The 18,595-nt window shown below is 41.4% G+C and overlaps 1 protein-coding gene across 1 annotated transcript in view; it reads right to left on the reverse strand.

The window, feature by feature from the left end:
- Positions 1 to 975: 975 nt before the first annotated feature.
- RDX (radixin) overlaps positions 976 to 18,595 on the reverse strand; it is a 95,035-nt gene continuing 77,415 nt past the window's right edge. The window contains exons 15-16 of the mRNA XM_008020782.3: positions 4,795 to 4,892; positions 976 to 1,582 (exon numbers count right to left, since the gene is read on the reverse strand). Coding sequence (XP_008018973.2) covers positions 4,826 to 4,892 — 67 coding nt within the window. The 3' untranslated portion in view covers positions 976 to 1,582; positions 4,795 to 4,825. The remainder of the gene's footprint in view (positions 1,583 to 4,794; positions 4,893 to 18,595) is intronic.

Consider the following 18,595-nt stretch of genomic DNA (forward strand, 5'->3'; position numbering starts at 1 on the left):
TAATTTGATAAGAAACCACAACTATGTGGTTATCCATTAAGTTATAAAAGTGCCTGATAACCAAAGATTTCACAAGAAAATTACAAGAGACCACTTTGGGAATAAATATTCCTTGATATTAGACAAACAATATTGTATCTGCCTAGTGAAAGGTTATTTTGTTTATGCGTCCCCTGTAGGAGGAGGTTTTCTCTAAAATAACTAGACTTAATACCCTTGAAAAACATCAGTGACAGATGGAAAATTCTATGTCATGTTGGTACATTTTGTGGGGTTTTTCTGAAAATCTTTAAGGGGCACCTTTGTGCCCAGCAAGTACCAATCAAATAATCACAGCACAACATGCTCTTGAAAGCTGTAAGAGTGACTTTTGCTTTTTGTTTCGTTTTGTTTTTTGAGACAGAGTCTCGCTTTGTCACCCAGACTGGGGCGTAGTAGTGTAATTTCAGCTCACTGCAACCTCCACCTCCCAGGTTCAAGCGATTCTCCTGCCTCAGCCTCCCAAGTAGCTGGGACTATAGACACGCACCACCATGCCCAGCTAATTTTTGTATTTTTAGTAGAGACATGGTTTCACCATGTTGGCCAGGATGGTCTCGCTCTCTTGACCATGTGACCCGTCCACCTCAGCCTCCCAAAGTGCTGGGATTACAGGCGTGAGCCACTGCATCCGGCCAGAGTGACTGGTAATGCAGCTGACTCGTGTCACAAACTGTCACCCAATCCTCTAAGCTTCACTCCTTGGACATTCAAAACATCTCAAAGTGCTAGGACTAGTGCCATCTTATGAATTAATAATGCTGCTTCACATCCCAGCTCTGCCACTGAACTCTCCTCAACGCTCTTTCTCCAAACACTGGCCAGGTCTGAAGTAACTGTGAAATCAGAGAAGATGGGAACCTGAAGTGGGGCAGGCAAGCGATATTCACAGCCTACCACCAGGATGCAGGATCAAGTGTGCAGTAAGGCTCAGGCTGATGGTAGAATATATTTATTGCTACATTTATATACAATTATACAAACAGCCCAGACAGGAAAGAAATGTTGCATCGATTTCTGTAGATTCCACCAACATGTGCACAGAAATGGAGCTGTTCACCACTGAGTTTGCTCTTGGATTGAAGCCAAATATAAGTCACATACATTTTTTGAAAAAGTGGGAAATTCTTGGAAATCCTCTCCATAGATTCTTCCATACAAGCTAGTCATGCAGAAAAAAGTGGGTTCTCAGAAGCTGATGCCTTCCAGCATCTGTTTGGGGGATAGAGTCTTGAAGATGGGGTGCAGTAGATGCTGGCTTGGGACTGCAGGGTGCCGTGCGAAGTCCCAAGTCCCGGCCCATCTTGCTAAGGTCTGTCTTTAGGAAAGGCAATTGAGAGGGGTTTGGAGAGAAAGAGAATAGCAAGAAAGGGAAATCCAACAGTAAACTGAGAAGAGGAGAGAAACATGAGCCAGGGCCCTGGGTGAGGGAATACTGGTCCATCCAGTTCCAGCTGAGATTGCAGACTTTGGGGGATACACACATTCAGAACACCAGGTATGTCCTTATCCTAAAGCTGCCCGTATGTCAGTAGCCAGAGGCCTGCATGAAGACACAGAAAGTGAATAGGAAAGTCAGGCAAGAAAGAAGAAAACTCAACTCGAATACTCGTATTATCAGCATTCAGTTGAAAAGGCATGACCTTGAATGTCTTTCCACATTTTGTAAATTAACATTTAGTCACGGTTAGTTGATGGTTGGGTGATGAAGGGGAATGGAATGCCGCTGAGGAAATGCAATGATGTACAGATTGCACCAAAATAAAGGTGCGTCCACAAACTCTACACTCTGACCTCAGCCTGGCTAGAATTACTTTTGGCCACAAAAGGAGTCTAACATATAGATTTTGCAACGTTCTGATCCAGAATTATGATGTGAATGTAAGATCATGGTATAAACACTCACTCTTTCACGTCACAGTCACATACACCTTAGTGACGTGAATCCCAAGAGAAATTGTTGAGCAGCCACGGGGCGTGTGTGCTTAGGAAATGAGTTCATCTTATTTATACCAGTTCCATCTGACACACCCCAGGCCCCTTCCCACCTCAGGGATCCAAGAGGGAGGACCTGCAGACTGGGTCTAATCTGGTCCCCTCAGCTAAAATCAGCCCAGAGCCTGAGAGAAAGGTCTGAAGGTTGAGAGCAAAAAGCCCATGAGTCTAAATACACCATACTGTGCCAGCCTTTGGAGTTGATTAGCAATTTGGGTACAGTCTGGTCCCAAGGCTATAGGGATCTATCCATGAGGAAACCAGTCAGTTCTATCTTGTTCATGGCTTTATTTTATTTTTGAGACAGGGTCACGCTGTCACCCAGGCTTGAGTGCAGGGGTATGATCTTGGCTCACTGCAGCCTCGACCTCTGGGGCTCCCACCTCAGCCTCCTGAGTAGCTAGGACCACAGGCATGCGCCCCAATGCCCAGATAATGTTTTGTATTTTTTGTAGAGCCAAGGTTTTACCATGTTGCCCTGGCTGGTCTCAAACTGCTGAGTTCATGCAACTCACCTGCCTCAGTCTCTAAAAGTGCTGGGATTACAGGCATGAGCCATAGCGCCTGGCCTGTCCATGGCTTTAGATGTCACCTTTAATTCCTTAATGATGACAGGGCTGTGGAGAAGCCCTGGGGGCAGTGGGAAAAGGACCAGAACATCACTCAGAGTCTCTGTTCTTTCTCTTGGGTCAATAACTTTATAATCAACTCTGGAGGGGCCCAGCAGTTCTTCCAAGGCTGCCAACTATGTGATACCTCAAGCTGGAGGATGCAATCACCAGCTCTGCAGATCCCTTCATAAATTCATGGCTAGATAACTCAAAATCTCTTTCTGTCATTAGATCTTGACTTTTCATGCAGAAGCTTTCTTTTCCTGCTTCTGATGACAATAGCTCAGAGTCAAACTCACTCAAAGGATTTGCTCTAAAAAGAACATTAACAGATGAAAATCAAGGAGAAAAAATTATAGAAGATCAGGTAGATTTTACTTTGGGGAGTTTTACTAATCGACAAACAAAATGGCAAGAGTTATATCAATGAATTTCTGCACTGGAAGAAATGGCTAAAGATAAATAGCTAAGAAGAGTATTGTTTGCAGCAATCTATGGCATATTAAGAATGTGCTTTAACCCAGGATTTTAGCTCAAAGATCAGAAATGAGACCAGCTGGATTCTCAGCTAGACCCCTTTCGAAGCGAGTGAGAGCAAACGATGATGGATGTGTCATAGCATTTCAAGTGGACTTTGAAACAATAAAAGTGTTTTGGTAATGTCATGACATATCAGAAAGAATCCTGCATGACCTTAAACTCATTTCAGAGCAGGCCAAATTCAAGGTGAAAGGAGCAAATTGCTTCTAAAAGTTCTCCACCTTAAATAACACATGTGACCATTTTTTGTCATATAAATAAGTCTCAAACATCATATTTCTATGAAGAACATTGGTTCTACATTTTTAGGTATTATCTCAAATATACTGACATTTAGCTAGAAGGAGGTTTAGAGAACTTTGGGAGGCTTAACCAGCAAGTTGGGGGAACTGAAGATTTACAACATAAACAACATTGTTGTGGTTTTATTCAGAAATGGGATGAGTCAAATACTCTCTGCCAAAAAAAAAAAAAAAAAAAAAGCATTTAAAAACAACCTGTTAGGAACTGGGGGGTACAGTAGAAGCTGAGCGGTGAACAAGTATCATGGCCTGAGCTCCACCTCTTGTCAGATCAGCAGCGGCATTAGATTCTCAAAGGAGCGAACCCTATTGTGAACTGCGCATGCGAGGGTTCCATGTTGCACGCTCCTTATGGGAATCTAATGCCTGATGATTTGAGGTGAAGGAGTTTTACCCCAAAACCATCCCCTCCACCCCCCAACCCCATTCCCAGCCCATGGAAAATTTGTCTTCCATGAAACCAGTCCTTGGTGCAAAGCAGTTGGGGACCACTGTTTTACTCAATATGTATGTACGGAACTTCATTTTAAAGTAAATCTGAATATGTCCTTTTTCTTTTTTTTTTTGAATCGCTCTGTCATCCAGGATGGAGTGCAGTGGCACCATCTCGGCTCACTGCAACCTGTGCCTCCCAGATTCAAGCAATTCTCCTGCCTCAGCCTCCAACGTAGCTGGTACTACAGGCATGCACCATCACGCCTGGCTAATTTTTTTTGTATTTTTAGTAGAGATGTAGTTTCACCATGTTGGCCAGGCTGGTCTCGAACTCCTAACCTCAGGTGATCCACCTGCTTACACCTCTTAAAGTGCTGGGATTCTAGGCATGAGCAACCGTGCCAGGCCTGAATATGTGTTTCTAAAAAATAAGAAAAACCTCCCAGCAGAACACAAGTGTCATATGAGAACCTGCACTATAATACTTTCATTCTTAATGCTCGAGAGGGCTCTTTCTAAAGGTAAGAGAATGCTCTAAAGTAGCAGGTCCAATCCGCTCCCAAGATTACAGGTAAAACATCATTTTAATAAATTATAGCTGACCTCAAAATTATTAAATTGGAGGATGATGTTCTTGATTGACAAAGAGCCCAATAGATGCAAACTATTGAGAAAGAACCCGGAGGGGATGGAATCAGAGGCTGTAAAGACAGAGGTTGCTCTTGGTCAGTTCCTTTGACTTGAAACCCACAGGTCCTGTGGATTAGCAGGTTCAGTTTTATGAGGTCCCACCAGCATCCTGGCAGTGGAAGGTATGGCAGGTCTAGCGGGCAAGTGGGCTGGCCCTGGCCATGGCTGCCGGTTGTACTTACCTAGTGAGGGAGGGAGCCTTCTTCCTAAGGGTTACATTTGCTTTATGCTGCTTTGGCAAGAGCGCATCTGGAACAATGCATACAGTTTGGGTCCCCACCTTTCAAAAGAGACATTAAGAGGTTAGAAAGCATTTAGCAAAAAAACACAGTAGGAAACTGAATGAGCAGGTTGACTGCTTGCTCAGCACACTGTAATATCAGGGTGCCCTTGTCAGCCTGGATTATGTAAGGGCTGTTATTGTCAAACTGTCTGCCTAATCTTTAACTTCTTTTTTATTTTCCAGTCCACCTTTGAAACTCCACGATTAGAATGTGGAAATAAGAATAACTTTAAACCTTCCTTTTAAATAGATGCTAGACTTCAAATGGTGCAGCAACTCTACACAAGCTAACTAGTTTCTTTCAATAATAAGACCTATTATTTACAATAATAGGTCTTGTCTTAAAGCCGTAAACATCAGAACTTCATGTCATTCAGTTATGGGTTCTACCAGATTTTATATTTTATTTGAAGTTCTCTTTTGAGACATTGTTATTTTCAGGTAGCAACCAGAGTAATGGGTCCAAAATACTTTGTAGTGCCTACTCTGAAATCAATAGCTGTTATGTTTTTGAATAAGCAAATTCTCAGTACCTGCCTACTAGAAGACTGGATAGGTTAAGACAAACAAACCATGAAAACTACCTCCTCTGCAGACACGTTGGCATTGCAGGAATTAAAGAGGTCAATTTCAGCCCTACTCTCTCTGTCTGTCTTCCTCAGCTGACTTACCTGCCATTCTCCGATACATCCCTTAGAAATAAAACAAAGTCAGAATTAACTCAACAAAGAAACTGCTAAACTGGCCAAGCTTATCCATGAGTCACTTCCCTGACTGGGGAGAATACTGGTTACAGTATTTTCTAACCTTGTGAGTAAAACAATTAGAAATGCAGTTACGGCCGGGCGCGGTGGCTCAAGCCTGTAATCCCAGCACTTTGGGAGGCCGAGACGGGTGGATCACGAGGTCAGGAGATCGAGACCATCCTGGCTAACACGGTGAAACCCCGTCTCTACTAAAAAAAAAAAATACAAAAAAAAAAAAAAAAAAAAACCAAAAACACTAGCCGGGCGAGGTGGCGGGCGCCTGTAGTCCCAGCTACTCGGGAGGCTGAGGCAGGAGAATGGCGTGAACCCGGGAGGCGGAGCTTGCAGTGAGCTGAGATCCGGCCACTGCACTCCAGCCTGGGCAACAGAGCGAGACTCCATCTCAAAAAAAAAAAAAAAAAAAAAAAAAAAGAAAAAGAAATGCAGTTACTAGCAATCTCTGTCTTACAAATTAGTTATATACCAAAAGGGCAGCTGTGGTGGGCTGTTTCCCATGGAAACTACGTCATGAACAGTGATTCTGTTTCTAGGCAATGTAACCCATAATGAAAACCTGAGTCTTTGCAGTAAAATAAGTAGAAACTCCAAATTTGTCAAAGGTTGTAATTAAGGAACATAGAAACAATGACATTTATTAACAGTTTTATAATTCTTCTTTAATACATGAGCTTGATGTTAATCTGGGCAGAAATAATTAGATGGTTCAATAGTACCTGAAATTTAAGAACATTTTAAAGGGAATTTTAACTGTTTTCAAGGACTTTGAAGGTTAGTCTGGCTGGCACTTTATTGTATGAAATGTCATTTCAGGCCAGACGTGGTGGCTCACGTCTGTAATTCCAGCACTTTGGGAGGCCGAGGCGGGCAGATCACCTGAGGTTGGGGGTTCGAGACCAACCTAACCAACATGGTGAAACCCCGTCTCTACTAAAAATACAAAAATTACCGGGCATGGTGGTGCAAGCCTGTTATCACAGCTACTCGGGAGGCTGAGGTAGGAGAATCGCTTGAACCTGGGAGATGGAGGTTGCAGTGAGCCGAGATCGCGCCATTGCACTCCAGCCTGGGCAACAAGAGTGAAACTCCCATCTCAAAAACAAACAAACAAACAAACAAACAAAACAACAACAACAAAAAAGTCCTTTCAAAATGTACAGCTGTAGTTTTGCCATAGTCACTAGTAGTAGTATTCTCACTGTGATTAACTAGTAGTACTATTCATGTAGATTTAGACTCATAAAGGGGCAGAGAGAGCAAAGGAAGAGAATTACTTTCATGAACATAATGAGAAAACTTAGGAGAGCATGAGAAAGGAGGATTTGGAAGTAAAGTTAATAGATGAAAGGCACAAGAGAAGGAATAGAACTGAAGGAGAAAACTGCAAGTACGAGTTTCCCTAACAGGGAAAGAAAGGTGAAGAGACGTCAGAAATGCCCAAGATTTGCCACCAGGTGGCGCCATGAGATTAGATGACAGTATTTTAGTTGAAGGCGGCAACAACTGAAGGGGAGTGAGGGTGATACATAAAAATCACATGGGCTGAATATTCACAACACAGGAGGCTCAGGAGTTGTGAAGCGGTAAGCCATAGGTTCGAATATATATCAAGTTATATTAAGAATATATATTAAATCACAGGTTAGAATATATAACAAGGAACGCAAACCTAGTTGAATAAGATGTTGTCTCACTCTATCACCCATGCTGGAATGCAATGGCGCCTTGTTGGCTCACTGCAACCTCTGCCTCTAGGGTTCAAGCGATTCTTGTCTCAACTTTCCAGGTAGCTGAGATTACAGGCACATGCCACCACACCCGTTTTTGTTTGTTTGTTTGTTTGTATTTTCAGTAGAGTTAGAGTTTCCCCAAGTTGTCCAGGCTGCTCTCAAACTCCTGACTTCAGGTGATCTGCCCGCCTTGCCCTCCCAAATTTCTGGGATTACAGGCATAAGCCACTGCGCCCGGCCTAGTTTAACATTTTAAAGAATCTATTTATGTAGTACAGGCCATGGCTCACACCTGTAATCCCAGCACTTTGGCAGGCTGAGGTGGGGGGGTGGATCACCTGAGGTCAGGAGTTTGAGACCAACATGGGGAAACTCCATCTCTACTAAAAATACAAAAATTACCCGGGCGTGGTGGCCTGCACCTGTAGTCCCAGCTATTCCGGAGGCTGAGACAGGAATCGCTTGAACCCCAAAGACAGAGGCTGCAATGAGCCAAGATCATGCCACTTGCACTCCAGCCCGGGTGACAGAGCAAGACTTCATTCATCTCAAAAAAAAGAATCTGTGAGTTTAGTATATTAACAATTTTTTTTGACAGCGTCTTGCTCTGTCCTCCAAACTGGATTGCAGTGACATGATCATGGTTTACTGAAGTCTCAATCTCCAAGGCACAAGCAATCCTCCCACCTTAGCTTCTTGAGAAGCTGGGACCACAGGTGTGCTTCACTGCACCTGGCTAATTTTTTTCTTTCTTTTCCTTTTTTCTTTTTCGTGGGCGGGGGGTGGGTGGAGATGAGGTCTCACTATGTTGCCCAGGCTGGTCTTGATCTCCTGGGCTCAAGCAATCGTCCTGGGATTACAGGCATGAGCTGCTGCACTCAGACAACAATTTTTTTAAAAAGTAAACACATACAAATGGCAGCAGACATATGAAAAGGTGCTCAACATCACTGAGCATCAGAGAAATGCAAACCAAAACTGCAATGAGATGATCATCTCACCCCAGTTAAGATGGCTTTTATCCTACTAAGACAGGTAATAACAAATGCTGGTGAGGATGTGAAGAAAAGGGAACCTTTGTACACTGTTGGTGGGACTGTAAATTAGTACAACCACTATAGAGAACAGTTTGGAGTCTTCTCCAAAAACTAAAAATGGAGCTACCATATGATCCAGCAACCCCACTATTGTGTATGTGACCCCCAAAAAGAAAATCATTATATCAAAAACATACCTGCATTCCCATATTAACTGCAACACTACTCACAATAGCCAAGATTTGGAAGCAACGTAAGTGTCCATCAACAAATGAATGGATAAAGAAAATGGTGGTACTTATACACAATGGAGTACTCATTCAGCCACAAAAAAATAATGAGATCCTGTCATTTGCAACAACATGGATGGAACCGGAGATCACTAATGTTAAGTCAGGCACAGAAAGACAAAAATTGTATGTTCTCATTGATTTGTGGGATCTAAAAATCAAAATAATTAAACTCATGGAGATAGAGAGTAAAAGGATGATTACCAGAGGGTAAGAAGGGTAGTGGGGAAGCAGGAGGTTGGGAGGTAGAATGGTTAATGGGAACAAAAAAAAATAGAAAGAATGAATAAGACCTAGTATTCGATAGCACAACAAGGTAACTATAATTAATAATAATTTAATTTTACATTTAAAAATAACTAAAAGGGTATAATTAGATTATTTGTAACACAAAGGAGAAAAGCTTGAGGGGATGAGTACCCCATTTCCCATGATGTGATGATTACACATTGCATGCTTGTATCAAAATATCTCATGTCCCCCATAAATATATACACTTATGTGCCCACAAAAATTAAAACTGAATTTTTAAAATAAAATTTTTAGTAGCATCATCTACAAAAAAAGTTTTAAAAATTAAAAAATTAAAGTACACACACACGATTACCTCAATATACTCAAAAATTGCATTTAACAAATTTAAAACCTTTTTTATTTAAAAAGAAAAAACTCTTAGAAAAATATGTATATGTATGTAAAAGGAAGTTTCATTAATCTGATAAAAATCATGTACTAAAAATTAGTCAGGCTGGTGCCATGCTCCTGTATATTCCCTGTATAGTCCCAGCTATTCAGGAGGCTGAGATGGGAGGATCACTTGAGCCCAGGAGACGGAGGGTGCAGTGAGCCGAGATAGCGCCACTGCCCTCCAGCCTGAGTGACAGAGTGAGACCCCGTCTCAAACAACAAAAGAAAAGAGACACCACTTACGTTCCACGTGGGACTGCAAGTTGCAGCCAGTCAACTCAGTAAGAAACAGAATAAAAGTTTTAAGAATGGAGAAGACTGAAAACTATAATTATTTGCAGAAAATGAAGAAAGTCTATGTAGAAAGCCCAAAAGACTTCACAAATTATTAGAAACGGTGAGAATGAAACAAGGTTCCTTAACTTAAGGTGAGCAAAAAAAAATCAACTGCATTCTCTACATCAGCCAGAAAGAGTTTTCAAATGTAACTCTGAAAACGACAGCAAAAAATAAGATGCTTAATAATAAAACTAACAAAATAAATTCATGATCTTAATGCAAAAATTTAAACAACTTTACTGAATCAAGGAAGACTTGGTGGAAAGACATTGCATATTCATGATTAGGAATGCTTAATATTGTACAGCTGTAATTTTCTTTCTTTCTTCTTTTCTTTTTCTTTTCTTTCTTTTTTTTTTTTTTTTTTTGAAACAGAGTTTCACTCTTGCTGCCCAGGCTGGAGTGCAATGGCGTGAACTTGGCTCACTGCAACTTCTGCCTCCCAGGTTCAAGCGATTCTCCTGCCTCAGCCTCCTGAGTAGCTGAGATTGCAGGCACACGCCACCACGCCAGCTAATTTTTGTATTTGTGGTAGAGACGGGGCTTCACCACATTGGTCAGGCTGGTCTCGAACTCCTGACCTCGTGATCCGCCCACCTTCGCCTCCTAAAGTGCTGGGATTACAGGCATGAGCCACCACGCCCAGCCATGCAGCTGTAATTTCTTACCAAATTAATCTGTTAGTACATTTCCAAGCAAAACTCCCCAAAGTCTTTTTTCCCATACAGGTTACACGAATTTATGCAGAAGAACAAAGAACCAAAACTAGTCAGGAGCTTATTTTACAAACAAGGTGTAGCAACTTTTTAAGAAAGCTCAACCAGCTATCAAGACTTGTTAAAAAGCAAAGGCTGTAGTAATTAAGACAGAATACTGTTGACACAGGGATAGAAACACTGACCAATGCAACAGATGAGAGTATAACAGAACAGAGTAAGAAACATGAAAGAAATGGCAATCGGATCAATAGGAAAAGGATGAACTGTTAAAGTATCAAGACAACTAGTCATCTAGACAAAAAAATAAATAAAATCGGATCCATACCTCATACCATGCACAAAAGTTATTTATAGCTGGACTAAAGATTTCAATGTAAAAATAACCAAACTTTTAGAAGAATATATAGGAAAATATCTTCATGACAAGTGAGAGAATAATTTCTTAAAACAAGACACACAGAGGAAAAAATCCCCACAAATTATGAGGAGAGTAATTTATAAATTAAGCTACAAGAAAGTGTATAACATTTACCTACCCCAAAAAAAAAACAAAAACAAAAACAAAAACACCATAAAAAGGCAAAGAAGGTAAGCCATGGAAGGAAATATCTCTAAAACATTTAAATGTCAAAAGATTAGTAACTACAATATAAAGAAATTCTCTGAATCAACTGGATCAAGATAAATAATCTAATAAAAAAGCAGGCAAAAAAAGTCATTTCAAAGAAAATGAGACATGAAAGTCCTTTAAAGAAAAATTATCAGCTATATTAGTAATTAAGAAAATGTAAATTCTTAATAAAAGCACAATATCATCTTAAACCTACCAAGTTGGCAGAAATTGAAAAATCTAGTGATATGAAGTGTGAAGACGTGGATATAGCCTTACTTTGGGAAACAATTGATGGTTACATAGTAACGTTGAAGATGTGCATATCCCATAATGAGAAACAAGTCCCTCCTACATAGTAAAGTTGAAGATGTGCATATCCCGTAACCAGAGACAAATCCCCTCCTACATAGTAAAATTGAAGAAGTGCATATCCCATAACAAGAGACAAATCCCCTCCCTAGGTCTCTGCTGTAGAAATACTGTTGTGCTTATTCACTATAAGAAGACAAAAATATCTGTGGCTATATTGTTTAAAGATTTTTAAAAATACTGGTAACAATGCTATGGTCAGAGGCAGTGGCTCACTTCTGTAATCCCAGCACTTTGGGAGGCCGAGACTGGTGGATTACTTGAGGTCAGGAGTTCAAAACCAGCCTGGCCAAAATGGTGATACCCCATCTCTACTAAAAAGACAAAAAATTAGCCAGGTGTGGTGGTGGGTGCCTGTAATCCCAGCTGCTTGGGAGGCTGCAGCAGGAGAATCACTTGAACCCAGGAGGCGGAAGTTGCAATGAACCAAGATCATGCCATTACACCCCAGCCTGGATGAGAGAGAGTCCATCTCAAAAAAAAAAAAGAAGAAAAAGAAAAAGAAAAGAAAGTACTGGTAACAATCCAAATGTCCACCATCGGGGGAACTGATAAATTGTAGTGCACTTATAAAATAAATAATGCGGTGAAAATGAACCACAGCTATATTCATGAAAATGGATGTGCATGTGTGTGTAATAAACTGTTTTGAGAACTTCATCACGAATTACCAAAAAAAAAAAAAACTATTTTCATAAAGTTCACATGTGCACAAACCTAGACATTATATTGTTGTAGATACAAACACAGATAGTAAAAGCAAAGGATGACAAGATGGAGAGGAACATGCAATGCCAGCTACTGGCAGTATACTATTTTTCAAACTGATAGGTGAGTATCTAGTATATATACATATACTCCTTCATTTATATTTCTACTAGATGCATTTCATTCTCTAACACTGTTATAAATCAATCTCTAGTTTTTAAGTGTTTAAAAATAGAAAGTAATGGAGGAGAAATACTACAATAGATGGGAAAGTTATGAATTTTGTTCCAAATATCTTTGGTCTTTGAACCATTCGAATTCCAATTGTCTCAAAGAAACTATGTAGTCAATAGTTACTCTAAGGACACTGAGTAAAAGAAGCAACTGTGTTATTTCCACAGCATTGGGTGCTCTCATTTCTCTAAATCAGCAATTCACAAAGTGTGGTCCCAAAACAGCAGCATTTGACTCACCTTTAAGAAATGCAGTGTGTGTGTGTGTGTGTGTGTGTCATGGTCTCGCTCTGTTGTCCAGGCTGGAGTGCAATGGCACTATCTCAGCTAACTGCAACCTCTACCTCCCGAGGTTCAACCAATTCTCATGCCTCGGCCTCCCTAGTAGCTGGGATTACAGGTGTGTACCACCACACCCAACTAATTTTCATATTTTTGGTAGAGACAGTGTTTCACCATGTTGACCAGGCTGGTCTCGAACTCCTGGCCTCAAGTGATCCACCCACCTCAGCCTTCCAACATGCTGGGATTACAGGCCTGAGCCACCACACCTAACACCTAGCCATAAATGCATATTCTTGAGCAGCTGCATAGATCTACTGAATGTGAAACCTGGGGAGGGTGCCCTGCAATCTGTATTTTAACAAGCCCTCCAGGTGATTCTGATGCACGCTAATGTGAGAACCACTGCCAAAAGTTGTTCAAATATCTAAGAAATCCCTTCATTATAACAAAATAAGACCTCCCTAGGGTCACATCAAAATGTTAATAGTCATCCAGACAGAAAGCCACAGCACTGACCCTTAGGAGAATGTGACTTTTTAAAAACCTTTAACTCAGGAGTTAGGAAACTATGGCCCATGGGCCAAATCCAGCTTCCCATCTGTTTTTGTGCAGAATATGATTTAAGAACGTTTTTGACTTTTTTTTTTTTAAATAAATCAGAGAAAGAATATTTTGTGACACATGAATTATGTGAAAATCAGAGTTAAGCGTCCATAAATGTTATTAGAACACAAACACGCTCATTCATTTACATACGCCTATAGCTGCTTGTGCACTACACCAGCAGAGTTGTACAGCCGGGACAGAGATGACTGGTCTGCAAAGTCCAACATGTTTAGTATCTGGACCTTTTCATAAAGATCATTTGCCCTATTTGCTCTAATTTGATAGAATCTACTAGTCTAAAAGCAAAATATAATTATAGTAATTTTCTGTTGAAAATGCAATTTTCATTTTAATTACACGCAGGCAAAAACCTAATAGTTTAAAGAATCATGAGGAAAATTAAATCAGATTTTTTTTTTTTTTAAATAGAGGTGGGGCACCATGTTGGCCAGGTTGGTCTCAAACTCCTGGACTCAGGTGGTGCTCCCACCTTGGCCTCCCAAAGTGCTGGGATTACAGGTATGAGCCACCATGCCTGGCCCAGATCTATTTTTATCCACAAAGCCGTTCAGATAACCCACATAAAGCATCTGAAAAATGTTACTAGTTATGCTTTCTCTCTTCAAATTTCTAATAAGTGACAAAGAATTGCACAAAGAATTGACTGGTACATTTCAATGAAATACTCATTCAGTTCTGAAACATTCTGTTCTGAAAACGAATGAAGCCTTCTCCTCCTGCGTTTACTCAGGAGGTTGACTCAAACTATACGCCTGTCTCAAATGCTGCCTGATAACTTCATTTTTCAGCTCTCACAGTGGCCATCCTCCTTGCTGGCTCTCTTCCACATGCTAAAACTCACCAAGTATGAGCCTTCTTCCCTTTGATCCTCAACCTCTTGAATTTTCTCCAGACTGAGTTCAGTTCCTATCACTGAAGACTTGCTCACTGAGTCATTTTATTCAACACCTATTGGGTGGCTTAAAAAGCCTTCTATCCACATCCATCTTCACTTCTCCAATTTCAACTTTCTTCTAGATTTCAAATATTTCTTGAGCACAGACTCTTCTTTGATTTCTAGGACTTTAACAGTCAATTATTAATTTTAAAAAATAGCCAGGCATGGTGGCTGATGCCTGTAATCCCAACACTTTGGGAGGCCAAGCTGGGCAGATCACTTGAGGCCAGGAGTTCAAGACCACCCTGGCCAACATGATGAAACCCTGTCTCTGTAAAAATACAAAACTTACCTGGGGATGATGGCTGCCACCTGTAATCACAGCTACTCAGGAGGCTGAGACAGAAGAACCATTTGAACCCAGGAGGCAGAAGTGGCAGTGAGCAGAGATCACACCATTGCATTCCAGCCTGGGCAATAAGAGCGAAACTCTGTCTCAAAGTAATAATTAAAAAAATAATAATAATGCTTTCGGCCAGGCGTGGTGGCTTATGCCTGTTATCCCAGCACTTTGGGAGGCCAAGCCGGGCAGATCATGAGGTCAGGAGATTGAGACCATCCTGGCTAACATGGTGAAACCCCATCTCTGCTTAAAAGATACAAAAAATTAGCCAGGTGTGGTGGTGGGCGCCTGTGGTCCCAGCTACTTGGGAGGCTGAGGCAGAACAATGGCATGAACCCAGGAGGCGGAGCTTGCAGTGAGCCAAGATCATGCCACTGCACTCCAGCCTGGGGGACAGAGCGAGACTCTGTGTCAAAATAAATAAATAAATAAATAATAATAATAATGCTTTCCCTCCCCTACAAGAGTAAATCATATATTTCAACTTTCAATCTTTAAGCTATATTGACCTCATCTTGAAAGCAGGAGCACTAAACTGGACAGACTAGAGTTACAAGCCACACGCAGTGGTTCAAGGAGACTGGTCTTTAATCTAGTGGATTTGATCAGGTCACTCCCAGTGTGTATTCAAGTTGAACTTAAGATTTTAATAAAGCATTCTTCTTTGGCCTATAAATCAATCGATACATTCACTTTGAGTGATGCAGACAAACTAAATCCTTCCAAGAGCAAGTAAACATCTCTCAGTTGGCTTTCAACTGGAAAGGTCATGTTTTGTAATAAAAAAGATAAGGGCTTTTGCTTCTAAGAAAACCAAAATCCAAATGCGGAGTCTGCCACTGTGGTTGTCCTTGGGCAGGTTACCTAGCTGTAAAATGGAATACCTTCAAGGACACCTGCAGCCTTTATGATGTCTTTGTGTGGATAAGGAAACAGTGCCCCTTGCTCAGGCAGATGCAGCCCTGTTTAGCCCCAGGGTACAGTTGTTGAGAAGAATACAAACTACACTCACACTTCCATCCCTGCACCTCTGTTCCTCAAACTTCTCTTGAATTTACCTTTGCTTAGCTCGATTCTGGTAGCAATGTTTTTGTCCTATAGGGCCAAACTGCTCAGTGGACATGGGCCTAGATCTTGCCGGCTTCGGAAGCTCTTCCTCAACTTCATCTCACACATCACTCTCCTCTGGGCTCACTCAGCTCTGGGCATACCACTTTTCTGTCTTTTCCATGAACAAGTGAAGCTCTTTCTTGCCTCGAAGAATTTGCATATGCTGTTCCCTCTACCTGGAATTTTAAAGCAAGGCTGTAAATTGGTGTCCAGTGGCCTACTTCTGGCAAGCAGGTGTATCTTGTTTGGCTAGCAAAACTTTTTCTAATTTTTTTTTTTTTGAAACAGGGTCTTGCTCTGTTACCCAGGCTGGAGTGCAGTGGCGCAAACACAGCTCTCTGCAGCCTCAACCTCCTGGGCTCAAGTGATCCTCCCACCTCTGCCTCCCAAGTAGCTGAGACTACAGGTGCGCTACCACGCTTATATATATATATATATATGTGTGTGTGTGTGTGTATATATATATATATATTTTAAATAGAGAGGAGGTCTCACTATGTTGCCCAGACTGGTCTCACATTTCCGGGCTCAAGTGATCCTCTCACCTCAGCCTCCCAAAGTGCTGGGATCAGAAGTGTGAGCCACCACACCAGGCCCTAATTTTATTTTTAATTTTTGTAGAGATGAGATCTTGTTATGTTGCCCAGGCTGGTCTTGAGCTCCTGGACTCAAGCAATCCTCCCACCTCAGCCTCCCAAATTGCTGGGATTACAGGTGTAAACCACTGCATTGAAGTAGCTGACATGTATAATTTGAAAGACTTCACGTAAAAATTACATTTCAACTTAAATATTCTCTAAAAGCCAGTTTCTGGCTTATCTTGGAAGATCACAAGGTATAGCAACGCTGGGCCTACCTACCCCATGTGTAAAGAGCTGATGCCCGCCCCCTCTTCCTCCCTCTTTGGACAGCGCAGGAGACTCCTGACTAGACACAGTCCCCAACAAGCCCAGTGCACTCTTTTCATCTGCCTGGCATTTGCATCTACCATCTTGATTTAAACAGAGCAACAAGAGGAGCTAGCCTTCTCCTTCAGGTAGCAACTTACATGCCACCTCCTCAGAGACTTTTTCTTATCTCCTGTCCTTCACTACATTTTCTTCTAACTCAGTCCCTTGTTTCCTTCATAGTTTTAAGCGGATATAACATTGCTGTTTTTATAGACCAGGGATGGTTAAATATCAGCAACTGCACATGGTTCAACCTAGTAATACGATTTGCATTAATTATTCTGTTTTCCAGTTTGTGTCTTCCTACTGGAAGTCAGTTCACTAGGGCAGGGACTTGGCTACTATGATATTCTGAATGACTAGTACACAGCGCCTGTCAGGCACTAACATATTTGGATGAATAAATGGAAGGACTCCTCCCACCAAAAGTCCTTAGCAGCTCCAGAACGAACACAAAGTCCATCTTAACCTCTCCTGAAGAGAGCAGCCCAAGATATAAACAGACTTTCCTAACCGACAGACCAAGGCAGTGCTACCAGACCTCCTCAGCCTCTACTCATATAGCTGATACCCTTGGCTCTAGCGCCGGAAATTACTCCTAAAGTGAGATAGACTCTGAAACCCCTCTGTGAATCAGCATCAAGACCACCACTGAACATCCACTGAGCTATGCCCTCAGCCCTAAAGGCAAGGGTTAGGGAGGAGATGGTACTTGTTCCTAAGGTGATTGCTGACAATTACAATAACCTCTATAACCTTGTCAATGTTAGCAAGAGGCTGGTCACTACCTAGCTCTGAGTGCCTCTTGTTACTTGTCTCATTGTCATAATCATTTTTTAACTCGTTTCTTCCTCTAGATGTTTTGAATTATTTATGATATATTAAATTATCTATGAATCCTCAGAGCCTAACTTGAGGCATTAATAAATGTTTAATGAATGAATAACATTACTTGAATGGATGACATCACTCAAGTGCTTCGTGGAGCCTATTTACTCTAGATGGCAAATACGGGAACAGATTTTCACCTTACTAGGCATAATCTCAACGACTTGAGCAGGGGTATGGAGTGGGGTTCATGCCAAAGTGTCAGATTTAGACATATGGAGTTGACAGAGGACACTGTTAGAGACACCATTTTCCTGTTCTTGTTATTCTTGGAGTGTAAGAATTATGTGTAGATTTAGGGAAAACACTTTCCAGAAGACATGCGGTTAAACTAAGTGACAACTATTCTAACTCAAAGAAATTGCTCTTTTCAATGATGTTCTTGTTGCTGAAACCAGTATACATTTTAAGTATCGTAACAGATTTTTTTTCCCCGTGTGGCACTGGTGGTCACATGCAGTGACCTTTCTGTCCCACATGTCTCTGTGGTCCTCTCTTGCTTTGGCAGTACTTCAGTGTTGGCGCTCTCCAAGGTCCTATACTAAACCCACCAATTCTTTCCTTACACTTTCCCCTTGGGAAATTTCATCTGCCATTCCATCAGCATTCCAAATTCAAATTGTCCAAAAAGAAATGTCACGGGCACACCCAAACCTGCTCTCCCTCATGATTTTCTTGTATTTTACGGCACTACCTTCTGAATCTCAAACTTTGTTTTCAATACAAATGGGCAGTCCCAGCACACTCCACATCCTTTTGTGACTCAATGTATATGCATATGCAGTTCCTTCTTTCCAGAAAGCTTTCCTGTCTTTGTTTGCCTCCTCGATTAAGAATAACTCGTCCTGAAAGACTTCGCTTAGGGACCATCTCCTACAGCAAGCCTTCCCTGGAGCTCTGCAGTAAGATCAGGTGCCTTCCTTCTGAGCTCTCAGAGCTCATCTATCCATTCATTTATTAAATAGCAAGCATCTATGGCATTCCAGGCAGCACTCTAGGCCCTGGGCATATACCAGTGTACACAACGGTAAAATTCCTGCCCTCATGGAGCTTACATTCTAGTGCAGTGAG

The sequence above is a fragment of the Chlorocebus sabaeus genome, chromosome 1 (genome assembly GCF_047675955.1).
Source record: "Chlorocebus sabaeus isolate Y175 chromosome 1, mChlSab1.0.hap1, whole genome shotgun sequence".
NCBI classification, from domain to species: Eukaryota; Metazoa; Chordata; class Mammalia; order Primates; family Cercopithecidae; genus Chlorocebus; species Chlorocebus sabaeus.